This window comes from Lathamus discolor, chromosome 1 (assembly GCF_037157495.1).
Source record: "Lathamus discolor isolate bLatDis1 chromosome 1, bLatDis1.hap1, whole genome shotgun sequence".
Lineage (NCBI taxonomy): Eukaryota > Metazoa > Chordata > Aves > Psittaciformes > Psittacidae > Lathamus > Lathamus discolor.
In genome coordinates, this window is record NC_088884.1 from 86,699,335 (window position 1) to 86,713,065 (window position 13,731).

The 13,731-nt window shown below is 40.5% G+C and overlaps 1 protein-coding gene across 1 annotated transcript in view; it reads right to left on the minus strand.

Annotated features, from left to right (window-relative positions):
* Window positions 1–13,731, minus strand: part of AFG2A (AFG2 AAA ATPase homolog A) — a 241,553-nt gene that overhangs the window by 184,549 nt on the left and 43,273 nt on the right. Inside the window, 2 exon segments of the mRNA XM_065684485.1 lie at window positions 2,363–2,442; window positions 2,858–2,911. Coding sequence (XP_065540557.1) covers window positions 2,363–2,442; window positions 2,858–2,911 — 134 coding nt within the window.

Genomic DNA, 13,731 nt, shown 5'->3' on the forward strand with positions numbered 1-13,731 from the left:
TTAAGGTCCTTTCCAACCCTAACTATGCTATGATTCTATGATTCTATATTTGAATGCAACCAGTGTTTGCCATAGAGTAATGGTTTGTGCAGCCACAGAGACTCTGCCATATTAATTACAAAGTCTATCAGCTTGTATGTGGCTGCTGCTGAGCAAGGACTGTTAGTGATCTCTATGGAAGGTCAGAAGCAAAACATCTGTGTTTTAAACCCACAAGCTTTGGTCTAATCTAAACAAGCAATAAAGGGTTAATGAATACTTAGCAAAGTGCTTTGAAGAAGAAAAGCATTAAGCAATTACTTACTGTTATTTCACATCTGTATTTCAGATCTGAACTAGGTATAAAATTACTCTCACAACTTCATAGTTTACGCTTCTCCATACCTCCGGACATGTCCTGTTAGGATCAGGAGACATTACCTATCCAGGAGATCGGGGATACAGACCTTAATGCACAAAGCTCACAGAATCCTAATAAGGATTTAAACCTAGAGGAAAAACTTCTACAAAGCTGTATCACATAGTGATACAGTCAAGTGTGATACAGTGATCATTGCCAAGGTGGAAAAAACTAATTCAACCAACAGAGGGAACAGGGAGACAATATAAACAGGTGTTTCCTTGGAAACTCCAGTATGGTTAGTAATACTACAGGAAATGGATCTCCAGAGGCCACAAATTGTTAGCATCTCTAATGCATTTGCAAATTCCTACTGTGCAAAGTCAGCCTGTAAAAAAAGTCCATTTTTAATAAGTGCCTTGTCTGGTTTCCTACACCATTTAATTTCAGATGAATTTTATGAGGACTCTGCCACATATTTTACCTCCCATCTGGTTCAGATTTGACAATGAAATATTTGTGTCCCACCCTGTTCTTTTTAAAGCTCCAAAACCAGATGTCTCCAGCACAACATGACTGCAGCAGGTCATACCACATTCTTCAGCAAGCTGTGCCAGGCCTACTACCCCCCACAGACGGTTCCAGGTAAGGTAAAATTCTGTTGTTTACTCCTTAAAAGAATAAAGCAAACAAACTCAACACCTCTAGGGCACTGTGTGAAAAAGACTGATTAAAATATATTATGGCTTTTTCTTCCAAAAGTTTTTATCTTGAAGCAGTGTTTCTGAAAGCTAACCACATTCAGAATTACAGTAGGGGGAGATCTCCTCCGCCCACCCCCTACTGGCTTGATTCCAACACGTATTTTTGCAACTTCTCTGTTGTGATAAGCAGGCAGGTGTTTCAGAGCATACTGCAGGGTGGCTGGCATTTCAGGAAGTTACAAATTTCACACTTGCATACATGGCATATGAGAAGGATGCTGAAGAAGATGTATGCTATGAGATCCTGCATTTTCAACAGAAAATGTGTTTATTTCTTAGCAGTTTCACAGGGCAGCTCTGTACTACATCTGATGCCACCTCCTATAACACAAACAATTTATTTCTGTTGCTGAAATGCCAGAACAACACCTTTTATCCTTTCCTGCTGATACAAATGTCCCTTTTGCGACACAAAGGAATCTGTATGGATGCCAAGAGAGCTTCTTTTCCAGAAAAATGAAGTCGTGACGTGCTTTTAAACTGGACAAATAATTTCTGCATGCACAGATTTGATATTTGAATGCAAACCAAAACATAAACAGGTACTTGCTCACAAGTAGTGGTATTTTATAACAATATTATAAATATTATAAGAAGGTATCCCCCAAGAAAGACACTAACAAAGCCTGTCAAATCTTGAATGCTACAGTAGCAAGTAAAACCAGGTATATTCTTCCTCCAGACAAGAGCTAAACATCTCTCAGTATCATTACAAAGCAGGATATTAAAAATAAAACCAAACGCATTATTAGCTGCTTGCACAATAACCCCCTTTTAATGTCACACATGAAAGCACGTAAGTGTTCCCAAATCTATTCATGAAGTTCTTCCCCGTCTGGCAAAATATTTTAATATAAGTGGCTATGAGTAGCCTCCACAGAAATTCCTTTCATATAGCATATGATCATACTGTTTGCTTGATGGAGACACTATATTAGGCCAGTGCACCAAGCCTGGGAAACAAAAAAAAAAGAAAAGACTTTTTTGCTAGAAATAAATGCAAGCTAAACCCACAGAAAAGAGCCAAAGGCATGAGAACCAGTAGAATCATTCCTAATGAGATGAGAAAGAAAGAACTCTACCAGCTTACCTGTTTATGCCAAGTTAAATACGCTTGAGTAGAACTGACAAATGCTGTCCTTCTGCATGTGAAATTAATATCTTTAATGAAATAATTCTAGAAAAGTAATGTGATTGCACAATGTAAGAATCATTTATCAGAAAACATCTTGTGATTTTTGTAACAGGATAAACTTACTTGCCCCTTTCAAATGCCAAGGCATCTATTTCATCAAAGAAAAGAACCGAAGGAGACACCGCTCTGGCTTTCCTAAATATCTAGAAAAACAACAACAAAACACTGAGTTCTAGGGAATGGAAAACTTTTTACAGAATACTATTACCCCACGCGCACACCTCAAAAGCTACAGAGCATCACAAAACAGACATAAGCCTTGCTGTCTTTTATGAAAAAGAAAACAACAGATGTTTTAGAAGTTATTCATGATACTGCCCAATGCAGACATCAGAGTTAAAGGTGCTACTGGATCCCAAATGCAACATTCATCGCTAGGCCAACACAGGACAAAGTTAAACAACACAAAACACCCTTTCTGCTTCTTTTCTTTTTCAAATTTAAACCACAAGAAGTTGGTTTTTTTTAAAAGTTTAAAGGTAACTTTATAAGCAGAGAAGAATTTGAATGTCAAGAATGTTTAACATATAGTATTACGTATGCTTTGCCCCTTCTCACCTCTCTCACTGCTCGTTCAGATTCACCAACATATTTATTCATCAGCTCAGGTCCCTGCAAAGTTAAAAAAATTGGAAAATATAAAATTCCACATTACATTTATCAATAAAATGACTGAGACATCTGCCAGTGCTACATTACTGATGTGCTGTTAATAAGGAATTTTGATAATTTGTCACTTGCAAGTCCTATTTGTGTATTTTTAGACTTACCTTCTACCTGTACCAAGTGCTTACTTGCACTCTCAACATGTATCCTGCCCAGCTAAGCATCAAAACAGTGACTTAAACCGATGTTTAACAGCATTTCTTTGAACTTGGCAGTTTGCAGGCCCAGAAAGAAGCTGCCACCATAGCAGCACACCCAGCACCCATCCATGAGGATCTCGGTCCATCCCCAGTAAGAAAGCTGCCCAGTGTCTGCAGACCACAGGGTTAGTGTTCAGGCCTTGAGCAAGTATTTACAATTATAGAGACAATGGAGAATTCTCAGAGTATTTTCTGTCCTGCTATAGCCTGTAGGATAGGCTGCTGAAATAATGCTTCCTCATGGGACTAAGATTCTGGTGGGACTGGTAATGACTCATTGACTTCAGCCTGGTTTGCACCAACATTGCCCTGCAGCCACAACCACCAATAATTATCTGTGCCCTGAACAAAAAGAGCCAGCGGCTTCAATCTGTTTTCCAGGGAACAGGTGTCCTCATAATTTCACCTGCAGAAACTACACCCTTCTTCACAGTCAGAAGACCGAACACTCTTCCCATGCTTCACAGCTGCAACTACCTTCAAGTAACAAGGGTCAGAGCAGTAAGGCAGCTTTAAACAGCAGGCATGTTAGAATCAAGACTATGGCAAATGTACATTTATACACTGGCAGTGACAGAGCTTCTGTTGCAACCCCTCTGTAATTGCGGCATGTGGTCTTTGTACCCAGATCAGAAGAATACGGATTAACTACTCTGAAAATACAGCACACTGGTTCTTGCAGTCTCCCCTCTCCATGCCGATTTTCACTCTTGCAATAACAGTTAATGGACTGACTTATCTTGATACTGGCACCACTGGAAAGTACCTGTGCATATGTATGGGAAAAAGCATATACTCTAAAAGGAAAAGCAAAGCATCCAGGCTAGGCCACTATTTTTATTTATTTTCAAAGACTTGTCCATTATCCAAAGGACCAGGTGAGATACTGCAGCAGCCAGACCTATAATACCACACAGGCAAAAGCATGGCTCGCCCATAGAAAATGTAAATGAAATAATTAGCATTGCTTCCCTTCATCAACATCCATCCTTACAGCAACTGCTGCAGTAGCTAAAGTGTCACCTGCAGGCTTTCAACAACTTCAGAATTCGAGTCTGTTGGATACTTGCATGAAACAGAATTATTCATATACATAACTGATGAATGCAGGAAAGTAAGAGAGAAGAAAAAAAAACAAAGTAAGAGAGAGAAACACAAAGCCCTTTTCTACTACCCACTGCAGACGCTAAACATGAGGAAAGTGAAGCAGCTAGTGCAGAACAGGCTTGCAGCTTAAGAGACAGCACCTAGCTGCTCCTGGCCCTCGCCATTCATCAGGTTCAGTGCAGATGAAGAATCCAACAGCATGGGCCTAACAAAACCTTCAGAAATGAGGGCACAGTCTTCCTGTCTAGCTATCTGTTAAACTGAGCTGATACACCAACAAACCTCTGCAGATCCTACCCCCAATAACAGATTTATTTTACTTTTTCTGTGGACCTTTTCCTTCATGTTCTTCTTATCCTAAGTAATTTTTATTCACATCAGTATTCTCAGGGAAAACAATACCATATATAGATCAGTGCCAATAGTGCACTCCTCCAGTATGAGACAACATCAAATAGCCTGACATTTTCTTTTGCCTGAGCAAAAAAAATAGCTTAAAACCAAAACTACTCTCTTTGAGCTTTAAGGTACAATATAATTTCAGATGCTTGGAGTTTTATTTTTAATTAAGCATTAAAATATGATCAAGGCAACATCAAAGCAATAACTACTGTTTAAAATGTTTCCAAAGAGAATTATTTTGAATATATGGTTTTGCTGTAAGCTTTGACATGAAGTTTTGACTCCATGAAGTAATGACCTGTGCTTCTTCATGGGGAATTTTTGCAAAAAACTGATTCGATGGTCTCCTTGTTCACCACTCATGAGTGACACCAAAACTGCCATTGAGGACCATGTATTTTATTACAAGCGGCTTGGAACTCTTGTTACATATAGCAATAAAGGGAAAGACTTCAAATTAAGAGAAAACATGCACAGAAGAGGAGGAATCCATATACATTTCATCTCATGCAAACACTTAAAACCACAACACAAAACCTTGAAATGTTGAAAGAAGCTGGATGTAGCAATTGAACCAGATTAGCTCTGGTCCCTCCTGAGCTGAACCTCTGCCTTACCCTGTCTGCAAGTGGACTGTCCTTTAGCAAAGACTGATGGCCATTCTTCCAAAAGATAGAACTGTATGGGCAGCAGTGTATAGGCCATTGCAGAGTCACCTGCTGACAGCTGATACTGCTTCGGATTTTCACAAAGCTCACCTTCTTGTTTTAAGAAGGCTTCTTTGAAGTTGAAGGCCACTCAAAAAACACCAGGGTGGGGGGTTATTATTTTTCAACGCTAAACTAGTCAGTAAGTTGCCATTTGTTGAAACATCATTTTTTGGCACAGAGGTGAGCATAATGCTTCCTTTAAAAGCTGTTTATAGTTGTGGATATACTGACCAAGAGGTGCTTGTAACAAATGGTCCAGTCTAATGAAACATAGCATCTGCAACAAGCCATCTTTCATACAAAGGGATGTGAAGAATTAAAACCTGTTCTTTCTGGTCATTTGCACAATGACTCCAAAATCAGGTAAAGACCTGAAGCAGGAAACTAGCAGAAGTAGTTGTAACTTAGCCATGTGAGACTAATAGTACAAAACCTGCCAATTCAGGCCCACTCAACACTGTTGAGTTTTATTTATCCAACTTGAAAAGTAGAAATAGTTTCCAGGTATGACGCTTAAACACTATCCCATCCTCATTCACAAGAAATGTTTCCCTTATATGATGAAAACTTCCACTTGCTTATGGTCTGGATTAATGCCTGTTTTATTTTTATTTTTAATAAAAAAGAATAAAAGAAGATTCCTTATATTTAAAATATGATCAGAATAAGCTCTCTAAAGATTAACTGCACAAAAGATCCTTGTATACAGGCTCCACATAAGATAAGCTTGCCTACACACGGTTATGACAGAAGTTCTCAGTGTTTTTCAACTACAAGAGAAACATCTGGTTATCCCTGAAGTTGGAGTATCAGTAGTTTTTCTAAGTAGTGCTTAAAACCACTTGCAAATTTTTTCCACACAAAAATGCAGGGGTAGCGACTTTCAATATAACGGAAATTTAGTTGGTGACCTCCCTCTAGATAAAATTTCTTTACTATTCTGACAATCAGGTAAGCTACGCACTGGAGTTTGTTGAGCCAGATGGACACAGCTCCAGATTTCTTCAGCATACAGCCCTGCATGGTCTCTTCAAAAACAATGCCATTCAAACACATGCAAGGTTCTGGGTTCTAACACAGACACACTGAACCATTTTAGCTATAGAAACAGTTCATGTTTTTAAAAATCCAATTAATTAGAGAATTTATAGCACATCCTACAGATTATTACTCTACAACAGAAAACACACAATTCCTTCTTTGTCACATGCAAAGTAGAAGTGATCAAACAGACATTAAAATATCAGCCATAACCATGGAATCACAGAATGGTTTGGGTTGGAAGGGACCTTAAAGCTCATCCAGTTCCATCCCCCTGCCACAGGCAGTGACACCTTCCACTAGACCAAATGGCTCCAATCCCCATCCAGCCTGGCCTTGAGCACTGCCAGGGATGGGGCAGCAGCAGCTTCTCTGGGCAATCTGTGCCAGCTCCTCACCACCCTCACAGGGAAGAACTTCTCCCTAATAGCTAATCTAAATCTCCCCTACGTCAGCTTAAAGCCATTCCCCCTTGTCCTGTCACTACACGCCCTTGTAAAAAGTCACCCTCCAGATTTCTTGTAGCCCCCTCTAAGTACTGGAAAGCTGCTCTAAGGTCTCCCCTCAGCCTCCTCTTCTCCAGATTAAGAAAGTTCATTGAAGTATTCCAAATTGTTATCCTTTGTTAAAAATGTTAAACAAATTTTCAAAGACAGTTAGTTTTACTACCTGCAATTAACTAACAAATTACTATGAATTTTTATGTTTGCTCCATCCCTGGCGGTGTTCACGGCCAGGCTGGATGAAGCCTTGGGTGGGATGGTTTAGTGTGAGGTGTCCCTGCCCATGGCAGGGGGGTTGGAACTAGATGATCCTGAGGTCCTTTCCAACCCTAACTATTCTATGATTCTATGATTCTATGAATGTGTTACTACAGATCTTTTGGGAAATTTTATCAAACATTTGCCAGAGTTTCTCATAAAACCACAATGCTTCTTCATTTTTCATCCTAAATATTTTCCTTAACAAGCTATAGGCACCAAGTTTTCTTATTTCATGCTTCTGCCCACTGAAATCCCCACCGAAAGGCTGAAGTATCTTCCCATAACTCAATGACAGTTCTCCACAAAGCAAAACAGTTCGCTTTTCCAAGTTTCATTAATCTGTTTGAGCTGCCACAGCCAAGAGCTGAAGGAAAAAGCAGAGGAAACTTCAATAGGAAAATATTTTGACATAATTGACCCAGATGACAAACTAAGCTTAGGCACATATTAAGCACAGGAGTGGTACAAAAGCATTAGCAGGGTGATACAGGAACACAGGAAGTTAAATCAAGCCAAGGTGAAGTCAGAGCTTTGAGAACAGCATGTATTTTTGCAATTACTGTTAATTGAAAAAACAGAAGGTTCCTTCAGCCCAAGATCTTCATTAACAGCAAATAAAAAGTCAGGAATATTTTCTACCTTTAGGGAAAAAAAACAAAAAACCCCAAACCAAAAAACAAAAAAAAAAACCAAAAACAACCACCCCAAAAACCCCAAAAAAACCCCCAAAACAACCAAAGACAACCCCAACACTTCTTTTGAATCACACCAGAGTTGGAACTCCTAACCAAAGCAAACCATTGGTTTGCTTGGTGTTAACATCTATAAACACTACTTACTGTCATGCATGGGCCTGGGTGAGTGGTTCTTTGGTTTTGGGTTGGTTTGGGTTGTTTTTTTTTTTTGAAGTATTGTTTCACCATGTTTACAACAATTAGTGTGTCTCTCAGCTGAATTCCAGGGGTTTAACTTTCGGTGGTCTAGATTTTCTGAAATTTCAAGCTGTTTTTTGTCACTATCACTAAGTGAATTTTTGCCTTAGTTGTGATGTTAAACAGACAAGTATTAAAAAGCACTAAGAAGCAAGAGGAAAAGTGATGCTTCCAAACCCATTACAAGCATATAGAAGTTACATATTTTTTCTGTTATTTATTTTGTAAACTCAGGTAATCTGCTTGTTGGACAGAAAACAGAACTCAAAATTCCCTGTTGACATAATCCTGAGCAAAAGCCTCCCGAAATTAGCAGAAAGTCTCTCCCTGGTTTTAGCAGTCTGCATAACTAGAAAGTAATGCAATGCAGGATACCATCAACAACATATATACCCTCCAGTATCTAGCAACTTGGGCAAGCACCAGAAAATCCATGAAGAAAAAAATAATTAGATTCTCGGCACAACACAGTGACACAGGACTTCCTATAAATCAAATAAATAATGGGGTGAAAGAAAAAAAAAAACCACAAAAAACTAAGAGGACAATGATATCAAATAAACTGAGATGCAAGACAAATGCAGATATAATGATCTATGCCAGACAGAAAGACAAGGAAGTTTCCCCAGAAACATTCTTATAATATCACCACAAAAGCTTAGTGGTCTAATCAATATGTATACGTCAAAAAAGCAGCCAGTCAAAGCTGACCCTAAGCGCAGGAACTGTCAAAACAGTATGGAGAGATACCTACCACAGTCAGTCAAAGAGAGGAATAAAGGCCCACAGAAATAACACAATGACAAAGGGGCTCATTTTCCTTGTTCAATTCCAGAAATCTGGACGACATCTAAAGCAAAAGTGTCACAGAGAAAGTTGTATATACCAGACAGGTGTCATCAGCCTGGCAAAAGCTGAAATTTGTACCCTCCATCATATTAATGTTGATAGCTCCACTATCTGTGCACAATTTTCCTTTTCTATTGGTAAAATAAAGGCATAAAATACCTTTCAGAAGAAAATTACAAAAGCTGGGGCAAGCACAAAAGGAGTGTGAAGAAGTACAAAAGTGCATAGAAGGCTAACTGAAATAAGAATTTAATCAGATCAAAGACTATTGATAAGACTGATGTTCAATCCCAAAGAATTAAAAAGTTATCCTAATTCATTCCTTCACACAGTCTTGTACTCTCTTGCATCCATGATCACAGAACACTGAAAAGTCTTCAAAAAGTTGAGAACAATTCAGTTGTCTTTTTGTAACTCAGCTTCAGAACGGGGGAAAATAAGCAAGATGACCACTAAAATCCTGAAAAGCCTCAGTGCAGCAAGTGATACAGATAAAGGGGTGGTGGGAGGGAGCAAGAAGAGCCATCCCCTGGAAAGCAGTTGAAAACCTCCTCCCCAGTAAATTTAGTAGATATATTGTATTAAAGACAAAGAAAGTCAAGTGAAGGGGTAAAAATAAACAATTCCCCTTAGGAATTACACGCAAGATTGCTTTGTAAAACAAACAAACCAGCCAAATGCTTTTCACTGGAAAAGCAAAAGGTCGCCAATCTTGGTGAAAATACAACTATAAAAAGTTTTGGCCAAATATCAAAGAACATGTTTACAAAAGAGCCACATTCATTGTAACACTAACCATTCAAACATCACAATAGATTTCAGGAGAGAACAGGATGCAACGTCAAACATCTGTTATCACGTTATTTTCTTCTCTGCACAGACATTACATCTAGACCTTGCCCATCTTTCAAACCTTATTAGAGGCAAGTCAGATGTGAGCTGGAGGATGCGTTGTTTTTACTGTGCCTTATACAGTATGATGACAGCCCATCATGCCCAAGACACATGGGAATGTTCACTTTTTAACAGATTACATATAACCCAGCTGAAGAACCTCACTGAGCAGAGTCAGCTGTCCAAACTGCACAGACATTGCATAGACACATCTGGAAAACAGTACAAAACCTTCCTGGAGCCAGGCTCCGGCAGAAGCAATACCTTCTGCACCCAAGCAGGGCAGCCAACTTAGAGAAGTAAGAGTACATGCAGCACCCCGAGAGAGCTGGATTTACTCTGCCCACGTATCTTAAACACAGTGTGCAGACATAATTGGTCCATCTTCCAAAAATCACTGGACCAAGTAAGCACTGCATGTAATGTACTCAATTTCCTCTCAGGTTTCAGACACAGGGAGAAACAGCATCCAGAAACAGGCTCTCATAGCTAGAGCTATGACTCCTGTCTGCAGACTGTTCTCAAGAAAAACCCAAGAACCTGAGTCACCTGGACTATCCTGAAAGATTACACATATTCCACAAGCTGTACAGCAGACACTTTTCATCAAAATTATTTATTTGGGGTAGGACAGACTGGGAGGAAAATGCAAGTCTGAAAATTAAATTATCAAGAAACACACTTCCATTCAAAAATCCTGATACTGGTTCCAGGGACAGATATTTGAGACATAACATAGAGAACAGTAAAATTAATATGATTATAAGCAAGAAAAATCCCCTCCCTCGGAAAAAAAAAAAAAAAATAAAAAACCCCCCCAAACCCCAAAAACCCAACTCCCCACTTATTCACCTACTTTGGATTCACTGCAGGAACACATGCAGTGGAAATTAATTCATGCCTGTTGTGCCTGAAGAAGTGCTGTAGACAATGATGTTTAACACATTTAGTACATGATGGATGTTGCCTTTACTGTCCAAGCAAATGTAAAGTTAGAGAAAGTGGGCTATGCTCCCTTCCTGGAGTCAACATATCCAGGGGCTGGACATGCTCCAGAGATGTACTTCTTGAAACATCTGTATATGGAATACTTGACCAGTTCCACGCCAAGGGATTTAAATGCACAGGGAATAAAAGGCAGTTTCTCCAAACTATCCACTGCTGCTGCTGCTTGTCAATGACTGGGTTTTGCACCAGCAGATCTCCACTGTGAAGAAACACTGCATTACTCTATAAATAATTTCATATCAGTGTACCTCTGGATACTTCTATTCAGCATGAGCCACAAGGGCAAGTGTAGAGTCTTGCATCTGGGGAAGAACAATCCCATGTACCAGTACAGGTTGGGGGTTGACCTGCTGGAAAGTAGCGAAGGGGAAAGGGACCTGGGGGTCCTGGTGGATAGGAGGATGACCATGAGCCAGCAATGTGCTCTTGTGGCCAAGAAGGCAAATGGCATCTTAGGGTGCATTAGAAAGGGAGTGGTTAGTAGGTCAAGAGAGGTTCTCCTCCCCCTCTACTCAGCCTTGGTGAGGCCGCATCTGGAATATTGCGTCCAGTTCTGGGCCCCTCTGTTCAAGAAGGACAGGGAATTGCTTGAAGGAGTCCAGCGCAGAGCCACAAAGATGATTAAGGGAGTGGAACATCTCCCTTATGAGGAGAGGCTGAGGGAGCTGGGTCTCTTTAGCTTGGAGGAGACTGAGGGGTGACCTCATCAATGTTTACAAATATGTAAAGGGTGGGTGTCAGGATGATGGAGCTAGGCTTTTTTCAGTGATATCCAGTGATAGGACAAGGGGCAATGGGTGTAAACTGGAACATAGGAAGTTCCACGTTAACATCAGGAAGAACTTCTTTACTGTAAGAGTGACAGAGCACTGGAACAGGTTGCCCAGGGGGGTTGTGGAGTCTCCTACACTGGAGATATTCAAGGCCCGCCTGGACAAGTTCCTGTGTGATGTACTGTAGGTTACCCTGCTCTTGCAGGGGGGTTGGACTAGATGATCTTTTTAGGTCCCTTCCAACCCTTGGGATTCTGTGATTCTGTGATTCACTTTTGGACAATTAACTGCATCAGTAAGAATGCCCGATGTAGCTATGACTGATGAATACAGGATATTAACAATGTTCACTTTTACCTGTTTGGGGTTGTTTTTTCAGACTGCCACCTTCTTCCCCACTCCATGCTCTCAGGCATCAGGGCCTTGGGCAAGAAAAAGACTTTTCCTTTAAGCAGTGTGGGAGGAAAAGGTTACCTTGTTTACCAGTAACTCTGGAGTACAAAGAACTACTTTGTCCTTGCAGAGAGGCAGAGTAAAGGTAGTGTTTCTTAAGGCTGCTCTTGTTGATGTGAACGTGACCCTGAGGCATGTCTGCAATCCCATGAAGCACAGGCAATGAAGGGCTGCTGGCTTTAGGGGCAGGGCAACTGCCTCTGCTCCCAGAGAGGACAGGATCTAGAGCTACAGTTACAGGATGTCTGAAAGGACAGGCAGAGGAGGAAGCTGCGTAGAAACTAACACCACAGAAGGCTTTGTGAGTCAAGAGACGGCCAACAGACAAGAGTTTGTAATCTTACTGCTGAGAAGGAGATACTTTTAAAATGCTTAAATGTTTTTTCTTGCACTTCATTAACATTTAACACATCTGCAAGGCCACCCCATGTGGAATCACCGCTCTCTTTTTTTCCTTCCTACACGCTGAAGCTCAGTATTATTATTAAATAACTTCCATTCATGCATTTTCTATACAACCCACAGTAATGACTTACAGTGATTCATAAGCAATGAAATCCAAATTTTTTCTATAAAGCGTTCCTTAACGCTAAGCAAATATCCCACTTAGAATCATAGTATAGTTAGGGTTGGAAAGGACCTTAAGATCATCCAGTTCTAACCCCCCTGGTTAGTGAGACTGACTGGTCTGTAATTCACCGGGTCATCCATTTTCCCCTTCTTGAAAATGGGGCTATATTTCCCTTTTTCCAGTCGTCAGAAACTTCACCTGACTGCCATGATTTTTCAAATACGATGGACCGTGGCTTAGTAACTTCATTCGCCAGCTCCTTCAGGACCCGCGGATGGATTTCATCAGGTCCCATGGACTTCTGTACATTCAGGTTCTTAAGATGGCCTCGAACCAGATCCTCTCCTGCAGTGGGCCTAGGGTCTTCATTCTCACAGTCCCTGTATCTGCCTTCCAAGACTTGGGTGGTGTGGTCAGAGCCTTTGCCAGTGAAGACCGAGGCAAAGAAGTCATTCAGAACCTCAGCCTTCTCCAGATCCTGTTTAGCCAGTTCTCCTGATAACTTCTGGAGGGGGCCTACGTTGTCCCTAGTCTGTCTTTTATTCACTACATACCTATAGAATCCCTTCCTGTTATCCTTAACATCCCTAGCCACATTTAATTCTAACTGGGCCTTAGCTTTCCTAACCTGGTCCTTAGCTTCCCGGACAACATCCCTGTATTCTTCCCAGGCCGCCTGTCCTTGCTTCCACCTTTTATAAGCCTCTTTTTTCCTTTGAATTTTCCTCAGCAGCTCCTTATCCATCCAAGGAGGTCTCCTGGCCCTCCTGCCACACTTTCCTCTAGTTGATATGCAGCACTCCTGAGCTTGCAGTAGGTGATCCTTGAATATCAACCGGCAGTCTTTGGGAGAGGGCAGAAGGTCCCTGTAGGTCTATATCCCATGGAACCTTACTAAGCAGGTTCCTGAAGAGTACCCAGACATAACTGATTTTGAAAAATTTCTGAAAACTGATGAAGTAGAACTGAAAAAGAAAAGGCAAATAGGACAAAAAAAAAAAAATATCTGTAATGAAACAGGAACAGTATGATTAAAAAAAAGTTACTTTCCTGATGTCGTGG